We start from the raw sequence: 14321 nt of genomic DNA on the forward strand, positions 1-14321 counted from the left end.
CACAGGGCGCATAAAGGTGTCACAAGCATGGGGCTGGGCATCAGGCTTGAGTGACCCTCTGCAGACAGTCACTCCCCGCGGGCTGCTATGTTAGGGTGCGTGGTTTCCACGGGCCCCCGACTTCTTAAGATTAAAGGTCTTCCCTGGCTCTTGCTCTTCCAAGCTTCCAAACTTCCCTGTAACACATTGTATTCCACTTGGAATGTCTACAAGGACTTCTGTTTCCTTCTGTTTCTGGCTCCTACTGTGGCTTGTCATCCTGCAATGTCACCAAGACCTCATGATTCAGAAATCCCCTCAAACACACAGGAAGCTAGAGTTTGGGAGAACAGGAAATCACGGGTGGCGTCCGCATGGAAGCGCCTCTCCTGCTGCAGAGAAGGGGAACTGAAAACCTTTTCTGAAGTGTCTCGAATTCAGTCACCTCATGAGCAGAGCCAATCAGCGGCGAGGACTTCACAGCGTCATCGGTTGCTAAGTAACAACTGGATCGGAAGTGCCCCTTTGACATGTAAAGTGTCTTTGAATTCACCCTGTATTTCTTGTGAACCTTTCAAAGAGAAGGCAGTACAGAAGCTAGTAAAAGATAGAGAATTTTCACTGTTTAGTTTTGCCTCATAAGGAAATAATAAGATTGCATTCCCCAGTACTGTCACACTCCAGGCATTCTCCATGATGGGAGAATTTATCATATTTATTTATGTATTATGAATTATCTTTAGCCAATTCAGTGTCCTTTAAAATCAGTCTCCCCTGCTATTGCACCGTGAGACATGGCATATTTTTACTTTCCTTCAGGGTATTTCTGTTGATTCTGTTCTCACTAATGTGCTGCAGGTTCATCCCTTCTCGAACTTGGGTTGGGGTGGAAACCTGAGTGATTGATCAACATTCTCAAAAAACTTGAATTGTTTGTGTAAAGAATAAACTTCCTGAACGAATAGAGAAATTTCTTCTAGAATGAAATTACTTCTTCAAACAAGAGTCTGATATCATCAAGTAATGAACTACATGTGTCCTCTCCTGGACCCTTTACAAGAACCTTTCCCCCAGCAACAGATGTGTCATCTCAAGACTCTTTTCTGATTGGCTAAAGCTCAGGTTATTTGGATTTTAATTCCTTTCTTTTATTCTAGTCTATTCGGGACTCTCTTGTGAGCTCTTCTCGCCCCTCTGCCCAACCAAGAACATGACTACAAATGGAGCTCTGGTGTTAATGTTCTCCATGGCTCTTCTGGTGAGCCCTCAGGAATCGTGGGCTATCAAAGGTAGGTGCTAAGAAAGCCAAAGCTGGGGAAAGTAGAGCAGGAAGCGCTGGAGAAATGAACTGTGGCATTTACAAGACAATCTTTAGGGTGGAAGGAAAGTAGAGCAAGAATTATGAGGTTTTAAATCTGAAAATACCAAAAGCTACAGTTTGGAGGAATTCTCTTTCCTCATAAATTGATATAAGACAAACTTCGTTTAGCAAGACAGAACTGGGCTGTGTGTTGCTGAGTACCCCCAACTCAATATAGGCCAAACTTGCGGGGGATGGTAGGACTGTTGTATGATAGGCACTGCCGAGTCATATCTGTGGGTTTAATTTTTTTCAAGAACATTCATAAAATTAATCATTAGAGACTTCACATACTTTTGGGAGGATTAAATGAGAAAAAGTATGAGAAACGGTTCGTACTACCTCTTGTTGCATACGTGGCAGTTAAATTTTGGCACATAGTCCTGTCAGCACAGACATTATGTTGAGGATGACTAAAAAATGTCATGTGGCGTGTTTAGCATTAAGCAAGACATCTATAATACTCTCCAAGGCTCAGGGACCATTGTAGAAGAGGGGTTCAGAAAGAATATAAGAGCCAAAGGTAGGGAAGGGGTGCTTTGTAATAGTGTCTTTCCAGACACAGAGTGGTCATGGCACTCACGACCTCACAGTGGTGGATGCTCCCTACATAAGCCCTGCGTATCAGAGGGAAAATGAAGACACCGAAGTAGAAGAGAGGCTATCTGGAAAGAAGGGATCCAGCGAAGCACGGGTTCAGGAAAGGCAAAGGGATGGCAGCGGGAGGGGATCATGATCATGGTATTTTGTCTCTCTGTATGAAGGTTGTAAATAAAATGCTTTTTAAAAAGATCCAGGGCTGGAGAGATGGCTTAGCAGTTAAAGGTGTTTGCTTGCAAAGCCTAATGGCCTGGGTTTGATTCTCCAGCGCCCATGTAAAGCCAGATGCACAAAGCAGCACATGCATTGTAGGCCATTTGTAGAGGTAAGAGGTCCTGGTGTGTGCATTCTCTTTCTCTCTTCCTCCTTCTCTCTTTCTATATATATTTAGCTCTGAAATATATATATATATATTTTTTTGGTTTTTCGAGGTAGGGTCTCACTCCAGCTCAGGCTGACCTGGAATTCACTATGTAGTCTCAGGCTGGCCTCGAAGTCATGGTGATTCTCCTACCTCTGCCTCCAGAGTGCTGGGATTAAAGGCGTGCACCGCCACGCCCGGCTGAAGTAAAATTTTACGAAAACATTTGAGAAAAAGGTTCCAGACACAAAAATAAATAAATAAAAATAAATGCCACAAGGGAGAGGAGAGCTCAGACATACCACCATGCAGGGCATTTAATTCACTGTCTCTTGGGGCAGTGATGGCCCTATCCCGTCACCATATGCTGCAGCAGATCTTTCAAGATCTGTGGTCGCTCTTACTTGCTACTATGTCCAAGACAGTAGCAAAACAAGTATGTGGAAAGTCTCCTACCAGCCTATCATTCCAAAGCCAATGTTTTTGCAGAAGTGTCTGTTAGGAGAAGTATTCTTCAGCACCTCGAGTGAGCCCTTCAGAGAGTTACACGTAGAAGGGAAACAACCAAAGAGGTGCCCAGGCCTGGCATGACCGGTGTGGGTTTCTACTGACCAGACAGAGCTTTATAGGGACATGCTAAATTAATACATAAATAACTTAAAAACTGTGGTTTTTTTTTTTTCTAAAGGGCTGGAGAGATGGCTTAGCAGTTAAGGTGCTTGCCTGCAAAGGCAAAGGACCCAGGTTTGATTCCCCATGACCCATGTAAGCCAGATGCACAAGGTGGTTCATGTGTCTGGAGATCATTTGCAGTGGCTGAAGGCCCTGGTGGGCCCATTCTCTCTCTCTCTCTCTATCTACCTATCATGTATATATCTGTCTCTCTCTCTCTCTCTCTCTCTCTCTCTCTATCATCTCTGCCTTCTCTTTCTCAAATAAATAAGTTAAAAATTTTAAAAAAGATGGACATACTGATCTGAATGCACAGAGCTTTATTTGGACATGCTAATCTAGAAGTACAAAGCTCTTCCTTTATGGTGAAAAGAGACAGCTAGAATATCTGTTTGTGCACAGGGACAAATGTTGAATAAATCCCCAGGCATGTCAACATCTAGCCAGACATTAAAACCCTCATCTTACTCTGGTTTCTCTTCAGATTGTCTAAACCCTCATCTTAACCCTAAAGACAGGATGAGAAACACTGGTCCTCTCATACTCCCTGACACCAGTTATTCTCGGCACCCATCTTCACAGACTATGCCTCACAGAGACAGTGACAATCTAAGAGCATTAAGATAAAGGTCAAAGGGCTGGAGAGATGGCTTAGTTGTTAGGGCGCTTGCCTGTGAAGCCGAAGAACCCAGGTTCAATTTCCCTACTTAAGCCAGACGCACATGGCGGCATATGTATCTGGAGTTCATTTGCAGTGGCTGGAGGCCCTGGTGTGCCCATTTTCCCTCCCCCCTTTGTTTTCTCTCTCAAGTAAATAAATAAAATATTTTTAAAAGTTAGAGGTAAAATTGTCAACCCAGATGGGATTCTTGTCACTGACATATCCATGATGATAAGTAAGTCAATACAATACAATACCGGACGTTCTCACATTTTTTTTTGATTTTAGAGAGAGAGAGAGAGAGAGTCAGAGAGACAAAGAGAGAGGTGAGATAGAGAATTGGCATGCCAGGGTCTCAGCCATTGCAATTGAACTCCAGACACTTGTGCCACCTATGGGCATGTGCAACCTTGTGCTTGCCTCACCTTTGTGCGTCTGGCTTATGTAGGATTTGAGGAGTGGAACATGGGACCTTAGGCTTCGCAGGCAAGCGCCTTAACTGCTAAGCCACCTCTCCAGCCCAGTTCTCACTCTTAGTTTCTTAGATGCTTTCAGCTCCAGTCAAGTTTTCCATGAGCCTAGACTTTAAATACAAAACATTTTCTTTAAAGAATATTTTTATTGATTTATTTATTGAGAGAAAGAGGGACAGACAGGCAGATAGAGAGACCGAAGGCTCTCTAGCCACTGCAGACAAACTCCAGACACATGTGCGATCTTGTACATCTGGCTTATGTGGGTACTGAGGAGTTGAACCTGGGTCCTTAGGCTTTGCAGGTAAGTTCCTTAACCTCTAAGCCGTCTCTCCAGCCCCAAAACATTTTCTTTTTTTTTAAAAAAATTTATTATTATTATTTATTTATTTATTTGAGAGCGACAGACACAGAGAGAAAGACAGATAGAGGGAGAGAGAGACAATGGGCGCGCCAGGGCTTCCAGCCTCTGCAAACGAACTCCAGACGCATGCGCCCCCTTGTGCATCTGGCTAACGTGGGACCTGGGGAACCGAGCCTCGAACCGGGGTCCTTAGGCTTCACAGGCAAGCGCTTAACCGCTAAGCCATCTCTCCAGCCCCCCAAAACATTTTCTAATTACCAAATGTGAGCAGTGCTGTTAGAGGCCTGATGTTGTATCAAGAAATTACTTATGTTACCTCATAGCCACCCATGATGAGATCAAAATGAGAATAAACAACTAGAAAATCACACACAGGTCAAGTGAGCTGCTTAGGTCACCAAGTATGTAACTGGACAAGATGTCAAGATTTCATTTGATCCCAGAGCTGAGCACTCAGCTTTTTGACTAGTGGCTCCGTCATCTGAGAGCAGCGCTGGGGGAAAGAGATGCGCGGGGGTCTCGCCCAAGTGTGCTCAGCGCCTGGGAGGAGGGGGAGGGAGAGCGTTTCTTCCGTGAGGACTGCCCCAGGCTTCCGCAAGGAGAGTAACATGGAGCCGCTAGGTAGGTGGGCGGGATGCTGGGCCTGTAGCTCTTGCTTCCTGGTCTCCCTCTGTTCCCACTGCGCCCCTTAGCCCTTACTGCCCAACATGGCTAATTGTGGATGTCCATTGCCCAGACCTCATCTCTTCCCTAAATCTGGCCCTCCATTGTCCCCTATCCACTTGACCAGTCCCTCTCCCTGCCCACACGTGTGCAAGTTCACCTCCCTCCATGACTCCCTTTCCTGTTTTTTTTCAGAGGAACACAAGATCATCCAGGCCGAGTTCTACCTGGCCCCTGACAAAATAGGAGAGTTTATGTTCGACTTCGATGGTGACGAGATTTTTCATGTGGATATGCAAAAGAGTGAGACAGTCTGGCGACTTACAGAATTCGGGCAGTTTGCTAGTTTTGAGGCTCAGGGTGCATTGGCCAACATCGCTGTGGACAAAGCCAACCTGGACATCATGATGAAGCGTTCCAACTACACTCCGGGCAGCAATGGTACCTCTCCCCCCTCTGCGTCCTGGATGGGGGATATCAGTGGGACCTCTCCCCGCTCTGCATCCTGGATGGGGGATAGCAATGGGACCTCTTCCCCCTCTGCATCCTGGATGGGGGATAGCAGTGGGACCTCTCCCTCCAATGGGGGATAGCAGTGGGACCTCTACCCCTCTGCATCCTGGATGGGGGATAGCAGTGGGACTTCTCCCCCCTCTGCATCCTGGTTGGGGGATAGCAATGGGACCTCTCCCTCCTCTGCGTCCTGGATGGGGGATAGCAGTGGGACCTCTCCCTCCTCTTCATCCTGGATGGGGGATAGCAGTGGGACCTCTCCCCCCTCTTCATCCTGGATGGGGGATAGCAGTGGGACCTCTCCCCCCTCTGCATCCTGGTTGGGGGACAGCAGTGGGACCTCTCCCCCCTCTGCATCCTGGATGGGGGATAGCAGTGGGACCTCTCCCCCCTCTGCATCCTGGATGCGGGGATAGCAGTGGGACCTCTCCCCCCTCTGCATCCTGGATGGGGGATAGCAGTGGGACCTCTCCCCCCTCTGCATCCTGGTTGGGGGATAGCAGTGGGACCTCTACCCCCTCTGCATCCTGGATGCGGGGATAGCAGTGGGACCTCTCCCCCCTCTGCATCCTGGATGGGGGATAGCAGTGGGACCTCTCCCCCCTCTGCATCCTGGATGCGGGGATAGCAGTGGGACCTCTCCCCCCTCTGCATCCTGGATGGGGGATAGCAGTGGGACCTCTCCCCCCTCTGCATCCTGGATGGGGGATAGCAGTGGGATCTCTCCCCCCTCTGCATCCTGGATGCGGGGATAGCAGTGGGACCTCTCCCCCCTCTGCATCCTGGATGGGGGATAGCAGTGGGACCTCTCCCTCCTCTGCATCCTGGTTGGGGGATAGCAGTGGGACCTCTCCCCCTCTGCATCCTGGATGCGGGGATAGCAGTGGGACCTCTCCCCCCTCTGCATCCTGGATGGGGGATAGCAGTGGGACCTCTCCCCCCTCTGCATCCTGGTTGGGGGATAGCAGTGGGACCTCTACCCCCTCTGCGTCCTGGATGTGGGGATAGCAGTGGGACCTCTCCCCCCTCTGCATCCTGGATGGGGGATAGCAGTGGGACCTCTACCCCCTCTGCGTCCTGGATGTGAGGATAGCAGTGGGACCTCTCCCCCCTCTGCATCCTGGATGGGGGATAGCAGTGGGACCTCTCCCTCCTCTGCATCCTGGATGCAGGAATCCATAGCTTTAAAATACATGCTTTGAAAAGTTGTATTGTACTATTATAACCCTACCTCCTAGAGGCCTAAGCCTGACACCGGCAATCCCCAAACTCCCCTCATGCCACATGCCCAAGAACTTTCCTAGATATGCCCAAGTCTTACCCCTGCCACAAGATCACTACCTTGCATCTCCACAGTGCAAGCCAGGAATGAGGAGTGTGGGCAACTTGTGCCTTAGTATTGTCTCTAGAACAGCAAAGCTAGGGGCCAGGAGTGTGCCCAGGCTTCTCAGGGCACATTCGCCTTACAGTCATGAGCTTTGTGCCGTATATCAGGGAGGGAGGGAGGGCGAGGAGCGAGGCTGAGGCAGGCAGGCTGACTTTGTCCTGTCACCCCCAGTGCCTCCAGAGGTCACCGTGCTCTCCAAGGGCCCCGTGGAGCTGGGAGAGCCCAACATCCTCATCTGCTTCATTGACAAGTTCTCTCCACCCATGGTCAATGTCACCTGGCTTCAAAATGGAAAACCCGTCACCACAGGAGTGTCCGAGACCGTCTTCCTGCCCCGGGAAGACCACCTTTTCCGCAAGTTCCACTACCTCACCTTTGTGCCCTCCACTGAAGATGTCTATGACTGCATGGTGGACCACTGGGGTTTGGAAAAGCCTGTCCTCAAGCACTGGGGTAGGCAACATCCTTCATTCCACGTCCAGGTCACCCCTGAGAATCCTTCATTCCATTTCCAAGGTCATCTCTGAGCATCTTTCATTTCATGTCTAGGTTCCCCTCTGAGAATCCTTCATTCCATTTCCAAGGTCATCTCTGAGCATTTTTCATTCCATGTCCAGGTCACCCCTGAGAATCTTTTATTCCACATCTAGGTCACACCTATCACGTTTGCTTCTAGCCCCTTAGAACCCAGGGTGTTTTTACACTCACTATAATTTACACACCTGTGTCCTCCCATGATCCAGGTTCCTCCACTCGGTGTGTGAGCGTGTGTGTGGTGCATGTGCATCTTTGTGCCAATTCGCTCACAGGAGAATGTCAGGTGTCTTTCTACTGCACATCTCTGTGTTCACCTGAGATGGAGTCTCTCTCTGAACGTGGAGCTGACGATTCCATGAGCCTCAGCAGCTCTCTAGGGTCTGCCTTCTACAGAACTGGAGTTACCGACGTGCGTGGCCACACTCAGCTGTTTGCCTGGGTCCTGGGGAATTGAACTTAGGTGGTCTCGGGACCCCTTAGGCTGTCGTGCTTGTAGCAAGCCCTCTTACTGCTGAGCCATCTGGCCAGCCCTTCCTCCACATTTTAACCTGTGAACCCTCACTACATCTCTCCATCTTACTGACAATTCTTCTCTTGGCTGCCTCTGGTCCTAAGTGCCATTTCTCACCACATTCACTAACAGCTACTTGGCTTCATGTTTCCCCAGAGTTTGAAGAACAAACGTCCCTCCCAGAGACTACAGAGAATGTGGTGTGTGCCCTCGGTCTGATTATGGGCCTGGTGGGCATCATCACTGGGACCATCTTCATCATCAAAGGCATGCACAAGCAGAACGCCAGGGAGCATCGCCAAGGGAACCTGTGAGGCTCGTGGAGGTGGGTCAGCGACAGGCCTGTATGGAGGTGTTTAAGAGTGGAAAATACATGGGAGGGGGAGGTGTGGGGTGCCTTTAAGAGAGGAAAGGATGCCAGGTGTGGTGGTACATACCTTTAATCTCAGTACCCAGGAGGCTGAGGACCACTGTGAATTCAAAGCCAGTCTGGGCCACATACAGAGTGAGTTTCAGGTCAGCCTGGGCTAAAAGTAGATCTTTTTTGTTAAAAAAATTTTTATTTATTTATTTGAGAGAGATAGAGAGAAAGAAGAGAAGAGAGAGAGAGAATGAATATGGGCATGTCAGGGCTTCCTGCCACTGCAAATAAACTTCAGACACATGCACCACTTTGTGCATTTGGCCTTATGTGGGGAGAGAGAGAGAGAGAAGGGGAGAGGAGAGGACAGGAGAGAAGAGAAGAGAAGAAAGGGAAGAGAAGAGAAGAAGGGAGGGGAAGGAGGGGAAGAGAGCAGAGCAGAGGAGAGGAAAGGAGAGGGAGAAAGGAGGGAGGGGAGGAGAAGAAAGAGGAAGGGAGGAAAGGAGCAGAAAAGCGTGTGAGAGAGGGGAGGGGAGGGGAAGAGAGGGAAGGAGAGGGAGGAAGAAGAGAGGGGGAAGGATGGGGAGGAGAAGAGAGAATGGGGAAGGAGGGGAGGAAGAAGAGGGGAAGGATGGGGAGGAGAAGAGAGAATGGGGAAAGGACGGGAGGGGAAGACACGTGGTGCTTCTTGATTTCTCTTCATTAGAACAAATCAGGCCCTGGCATCAGCTGGCACGCCAACCTTGAGATTGTGTGCTTTCCACAAGTGTGCTTTTAGACCACACCTTCACTCTAGAAACTTCTCTGCAGCTCCTAGGACCACTGCTTCATGTTAGAGCGCTGCATCCCAGCGACTTAGGATAGCAAGTCTCAAGGCTTAAGCCCTTCCTGGCTTATGTTTTCTGAGGCAGTTGTGGAGCCCACGGCCTCTGGAGTCAGGGCAGACTCATTGCAGGAACTGGGCATCTCCTGGAGGCGGGTGGGCAGTGTGGCTCCTCCCGGAAGAAAGTCACTGCTAGGAAAAGATACGGTGCCATTGCCCTTCGGGTAAAACAAAATTTGTGATTTGTGTTGAAAATGCCATGCTTTATTAGCAGCTAGATCAATATTTAAAGACTTCCAAAGTTAAATGATTAAGAGGAATGTGTGGGCAAGGAATCTGAGGGACTCAAAACCTTCGTCTTTAACTCCTGACTATGTGTGTCCCACGACAGGTGGCGACCTTCGACGGAAGATCAACGAAGAAATTTCTGCTGTAATAGTTTTTGGAAGATGACATTATTTAGTGCTTTGCCTCCGTGAAAATATTCACTTCAGCAGTTTCCAGCGTTAAACCTTAGGCGTGGTGTGTAATGTCTAGCTGGGTTCCCCTATCCAGGCTCTGTTCTGTGTCTGTTTGGCCTCTGTCCATTTTCTCACTGCCATGCAGTTCCGCTGTGGCAAATACCACAGGATTCTGTCTCTGCCACGGAGCTTCCGGGAGAGGTGCCTCCTCTGTACTTTTGGCTTCAGGTGTCTCTGAACTGTGACCTGTTGTGCTACATCCAATAAACTTTGATGGGTCATGTGGAGTTTTTGGTGTTTGAGCCAATTTTTGGTGGGGAGAGATCTGAGGAATATACGTGGTCCTTCAGTTCTAAAATGTCTGAATATTGAACATATTTTATAAGCTCTAGGACTCAGAAATGTCTGTGATCAGGCTGGAGAGATGGCTTAGTGGTTAAGGCACTTGCCTGTGAAGACTAATGACCCAGGTTCTACTCTTCAGGTCCCACACAAGCCAGACGCACAGGGTGACAGGTGCACAAGCCCACACATGCGCACAAGGTGGTGCAACGTGTCTGGAGTTGGATTGCAGTGGCTGGAGTCTCTGGCATGCCAATTCTCTAAAAAACTACAAGAGAAGAAATGTCTGTGTTCCCTGGGGGCTGGCTCTCAGTTCGAGCATCTACAAGCAATCCTAATCCTAATGCTGGACCCAGCCCTTACCTGGAACACCCCAGAGCTAGGAGGGTTTGTTGGGGGATCTCTGCCAAACTGCGTGTTCAGGATTGGTCTTTGGCTCTTGATCTCCAAGTCAGTGCCGTGTCCGTGTGTTCAGTAGAGTGAGTCTCCAGCCCGAGCCCAGCCTCTGACGGGGACTGAGAGCGGTGGAGGGGCACAGGCGTGAGCAGTGTGGGGGGAGGAGTGAGAGGAGGCCCACATGCCAGCTTGGCAGGCTCCAGACAGCGAGGGGGAGACGGCAGGAAGACAGGCGCCTCCATCCTTGTAGGCCGTGGACCCCTGTTTAAGGGGTGGGGGCAGCATCATGTATCCTTGGAGGTACCTTAAATTTGAAAATGTTCCTCTGAACATTTGGAAAAACAGCAAAAAAGAGTGGGGGGACAAGACCTGGCATGAAAAGGGAGGAGAGAATGTCTGACGCACAGGGAAGTATCATTGGTTCATGATAATATTTATTTCTAAACTGTTTGCCAGATCTACCACACACCACAAAGCCACAGGGTAGCGTGGGAGCTGACAAAGGAGCGCTGCTGAAACGGGCCTCACATCGGCCGCCACTTCTTACCTATGCGCTCCCTGGTCTCATAGTTTTGCCTTAGATTTCTTTCTTTCTTTTTTTTTGGGGGGGGGTGCGATTTTTGAGGTAGGGTCTCCTTCTAGCCCAGGTTAACTTGGGACTCACTATGTAGTCTTAGGTTGGTCTTGAACTCACAGTGATCCTCCTACCTCTGCCTCCCAAGTGCTGGATTGAAGGCGTGCGCCACCATGCCTGGCAGATTTTTCTTTAAAATACCCCTGCTAATAGTTTTACTACATTGAGTTTTATATGAATTATTGGAAAATTCAAACAAGATAATGAGGAACCATGCTCAGTGTTAATAAAAATATTACAATTATAAATTTGATTTTTCTTTTTTAAAATATTTTTATTTATTTGTTTATTTGAGAGAGAGAGGCAGATAAAGAGAGTATGGGCATACTGCCAGGGCCTCTAATGAACCAAACAACTCCAGACACATGTCCCCATGTCCATCTGGATTACATGGGTACTGGGGCATTGAACCTGGGTCCTTAGGCTTCCTAGGCATGTGCCTTAACCACTAAGCCATTTCTCCAGTCCTCTTCTATTTTTCTTGAAACTTCTATCTTCTGACAAAAATAAAAATCTTAAAAAATAAAGCAGAACAAATATATCCACATAGGCATGCAGCCACTCACGTGTGTGTTGGTGGCCTCCAAGAAAGATTCTGTGTCTCAACCATTGTGAGCAGTGCAAAGATAAACATGGCACTGTAAACAAACTCCAGACAAATGCACCACTTTGTGCATTTGGCTTTACATGGGTACACCTGGGGAATGGAACCTGGGCTGTCAGGCTTTGCAAGCAAGTGCCTTTAACCACTGAGCCATCACACCAACCCAGTGTTGGGATTTTAAAAATATTTTATTTATTTGCAAGCAGGGAGAGATAGAGAGAAGAGATAAAGACAGAAGGAATGGTCATACCAGGGCCTCCAGCTGCTGTAAATGAACTCCAGATGCACGTGCCAATTTGTGCATCTGACTTTACATGGGTACTAGGGAATCAAACCTGGGTTCTTTGGCTTTGCAGGCAAGCACCTTAACCACTGAGCAATCTCTCCAGCCCTAGTGTTTGACTTCTTTATTTTTGAGAGAAAGAGAGATAGAGATAGATAGATAGATAGATAGATAGATAGATAGATAGATAGATACACACAGAGAGAGAGACAGAGATAATGAGTGTACCAGGAGATATATATAGAGAGAGACAGAGAGAATGAGTGTACCAGGACCTTTCAGCTGCTGTGAATGAGCTCCAGACTCCCCCTGTTCCAGGATGTGCAACATTGCACGCTTGCATCACTTTGCATCTGGCTATGTGGGACCTGAAGATTAGAAAGTGTGTTCTTAGGCACCACAGGCAATTGTCTTAACCACTGAGCCATCTCTCCAGCTCCAGCATTGGAGTGTTGAAGGCTATGCAGAGTCAAGCTGGGGGTGCAGGTCAGCAGACAGAGCACTGGCCTCACCGATGCGAGCTCCAGCTCTGAGCTCTGTGATGGTTTGAATGGTAAGTGTCCCCATAGACTCATGTGCCTGAACACTTCATCTGCAGTTAGGAAGTGAAGCCTCGGTGCAGGAAGTGTGTGCCTGGGGGTGGGCCTTGAGGAGTTACAGCCCAGCCCCACTTGATCACTTGATCTCTCCACGTCTTCCCTGTCCACCCGAAGATGTGACACACGATTCCTGCTCAGGGCTGTCATGCCATTCTCATCAGAATGGGCGCTTCACTTTTGTGGGACAATCTTTACCTTCGAGACTGTTGGACTCATCAACCTCAAGGCCTGCCCCCGGCAACACACCTCCTCCCGCAAGGCTCCTTCTCCCAAGACTCCACCAGCTGGGCCCTAAGTAAGGAGTTAACTACAAACACCCAGGGCTCTGTGGGATGTGGGATGTTTGCATTCAAACCACCACAACTCCCTAGGAACTTGTAATGCAAAACAACTTCTTGGACCTTGGAAAGGATAGCTATCCTGCTGCACATGCTAAACTCAGTGGTGAAATACCCTTGGAGGACTGCAAGTGTTGGGCAATGAAGAATGACAACAGAGGTCTGGAGAGATGGCTTGGTGGTTAAGGTGTTTGCCTGAAAAGCCTAACAACCAGGGTTTGATTTCCCAGTCCCCATGTAAAGCCAGATTCTCCAAGTGGCACATGCATGTGGAGTTCATTTGCAGTGGCTGGAGGCTCTGGTGCTCTCTCTCTCTCTCTCTCCTTGCAAAAAAAAAAAAAAAAAAAAGAGAAAAATGATAATATAAATCAAGTGCATGAGGATTTCAAAGAATGGGAAATTATCATCATTTCCCCTTGGTGGGATCAATGTTTAGGAAATAAAAAGTAATAATATACAAGTGCACAGGTTTGATAAGAATACTTAATAATGTTGTTGGATTCAAGGCCAATATAAATAAAACCAGTAACCAGTTATGTTCTACCAGAAGCAAGTGAAAACAAAATTTAAAAAATGATATATGTACTTTTTATTTTTTTTATTGACAACTTCCATGATTGTAAACAATATTCCATGGTAGGTATTTCCCTCTGTCCCCCCACTTTCCCCTTTGAAATTCCACTCTCCATCATATCCCCTTCCCTAAAAATGATATATTTGATCATAGTATCCAAAATATCTAGGAAAAAGCTAACAATAGATTATGAAGACTTTTATATGGACAACTGTAAGTTATCATTAAGAAAAATCCATATACCTAAACAAATGGAAAATTTGTTGAGTCTGGGAATTATAGGACTCAATATACTAATGATGATTATTTTCTTTAAATTAATCTATAAATAGTAAAGTCATATGGAAAAATCATAGAAAGTTTTTTTTGAAAGTTTTAAATATATTTATATTTTTATTTATTCAAGAGAAAGAGGCAGAGAGAGAGAGAGAGAGAGAGAGAGAGAGAGAGAGAGAGGGAATGGGTCTTCAGCCACTACAAATGAACACCAGACGCATGTACCACCTTGTGCATCTGGCTTACTTAGGTTCTGGGGAATCCAACCTGGGTTCTTTTGGCTTTGCAGGGAAGTGCCTTAACTGTTAAGCCATCTCTCCAGCTCCATGGAGGGTTTTTTTTTTTTTTTAAATTTTTTATTTATTTGAGAGCGACAGACACAGAGAGAAAGACAGATAGAGGGAGAGAGAGAGAATGGGCACGCCAGGGCCTCCTGCCTCTGCAAACGAACTCCAGACGCGTGCGCCCCCTTGTGCATCTGGCTAACGTGGGACCTGGGGAACCGAGCCTCGAACCGGGGTCCTTAGGCTTCACAGGCAAGCGCTTTAA

The 14321-nt window shown here is 47.8% G+C and overlaps 1 protein-coding gene across 1 annotated transcript; it reads left to right on the top strand.

Moving 5' to 3' along the window:
• Window positions 1-1146: 1146 nt before the first annotated feature.
• On the top strand, window positions 1147-10013 carry LOC101601211 (HLA class II histocompatibility antigen, DR alpha chain). Its single transcript, XM_045156728.1, has 5 exons — window positions 1147-1268; window positions 5329-5574; window positions 7205-7486; window positions 8238-8406; window positions 9657-10013. The coding sequence occupies exons 1-4, from the start codon at window positions 1190-1192 to the stop codon at window positions 8393-8395; spliced, it is 765 nt and encodes a 254-aa protein (XP_045012663.1). The 5' UTR covers window positions 1147-1189; the 3' UTR covers window positions 8396-8406; window positions 9657-10013.
• The last annotated feature ends 4308 nt before the right edge of the window (window positions 10014-14321 follow it).

Source organism: Jaculus jaculus, chromosome 8 (genome assembly GCF_020740685.1).
Source record: "Jaculus jaculus isolate mJacJac1 chromosome 8, mJacJac1.mat.Y.cur, whole genome shotgun sequence".
Taxonomy (NCBI): domain Eukaryota; kingdom Metazoa; phylum Chordata; class Mammalia; order Rodentia; family Dipodidae; genus Jaculus; species Jaculus jaculus.

Bases quoted from the DNA above. Each gene is read 5' to 3' on its own strand.
- LOC101601211 (XM_045156728.1), top strand. From the start codon at position 1,190: ATGACTACAAATGGAGCTCTGGTGTTAATGTTCTCCATGGCTCTTCTG. The intron at 1,269-5,328 runs GTAGGTGCTAAG...GTTTTTTTTCAG, and splicing joins GGAATCGTGGGCTATCAAAG to AGGAACACAAGATCATCCAG. The intron at 7,487-8,237 runs GTAGGCAACATC...ATGTTTCCCCAG, and splicing joins GCCTGTCCTCAAGCACTGGG to AGTTTGAAGAACAAACGTCC.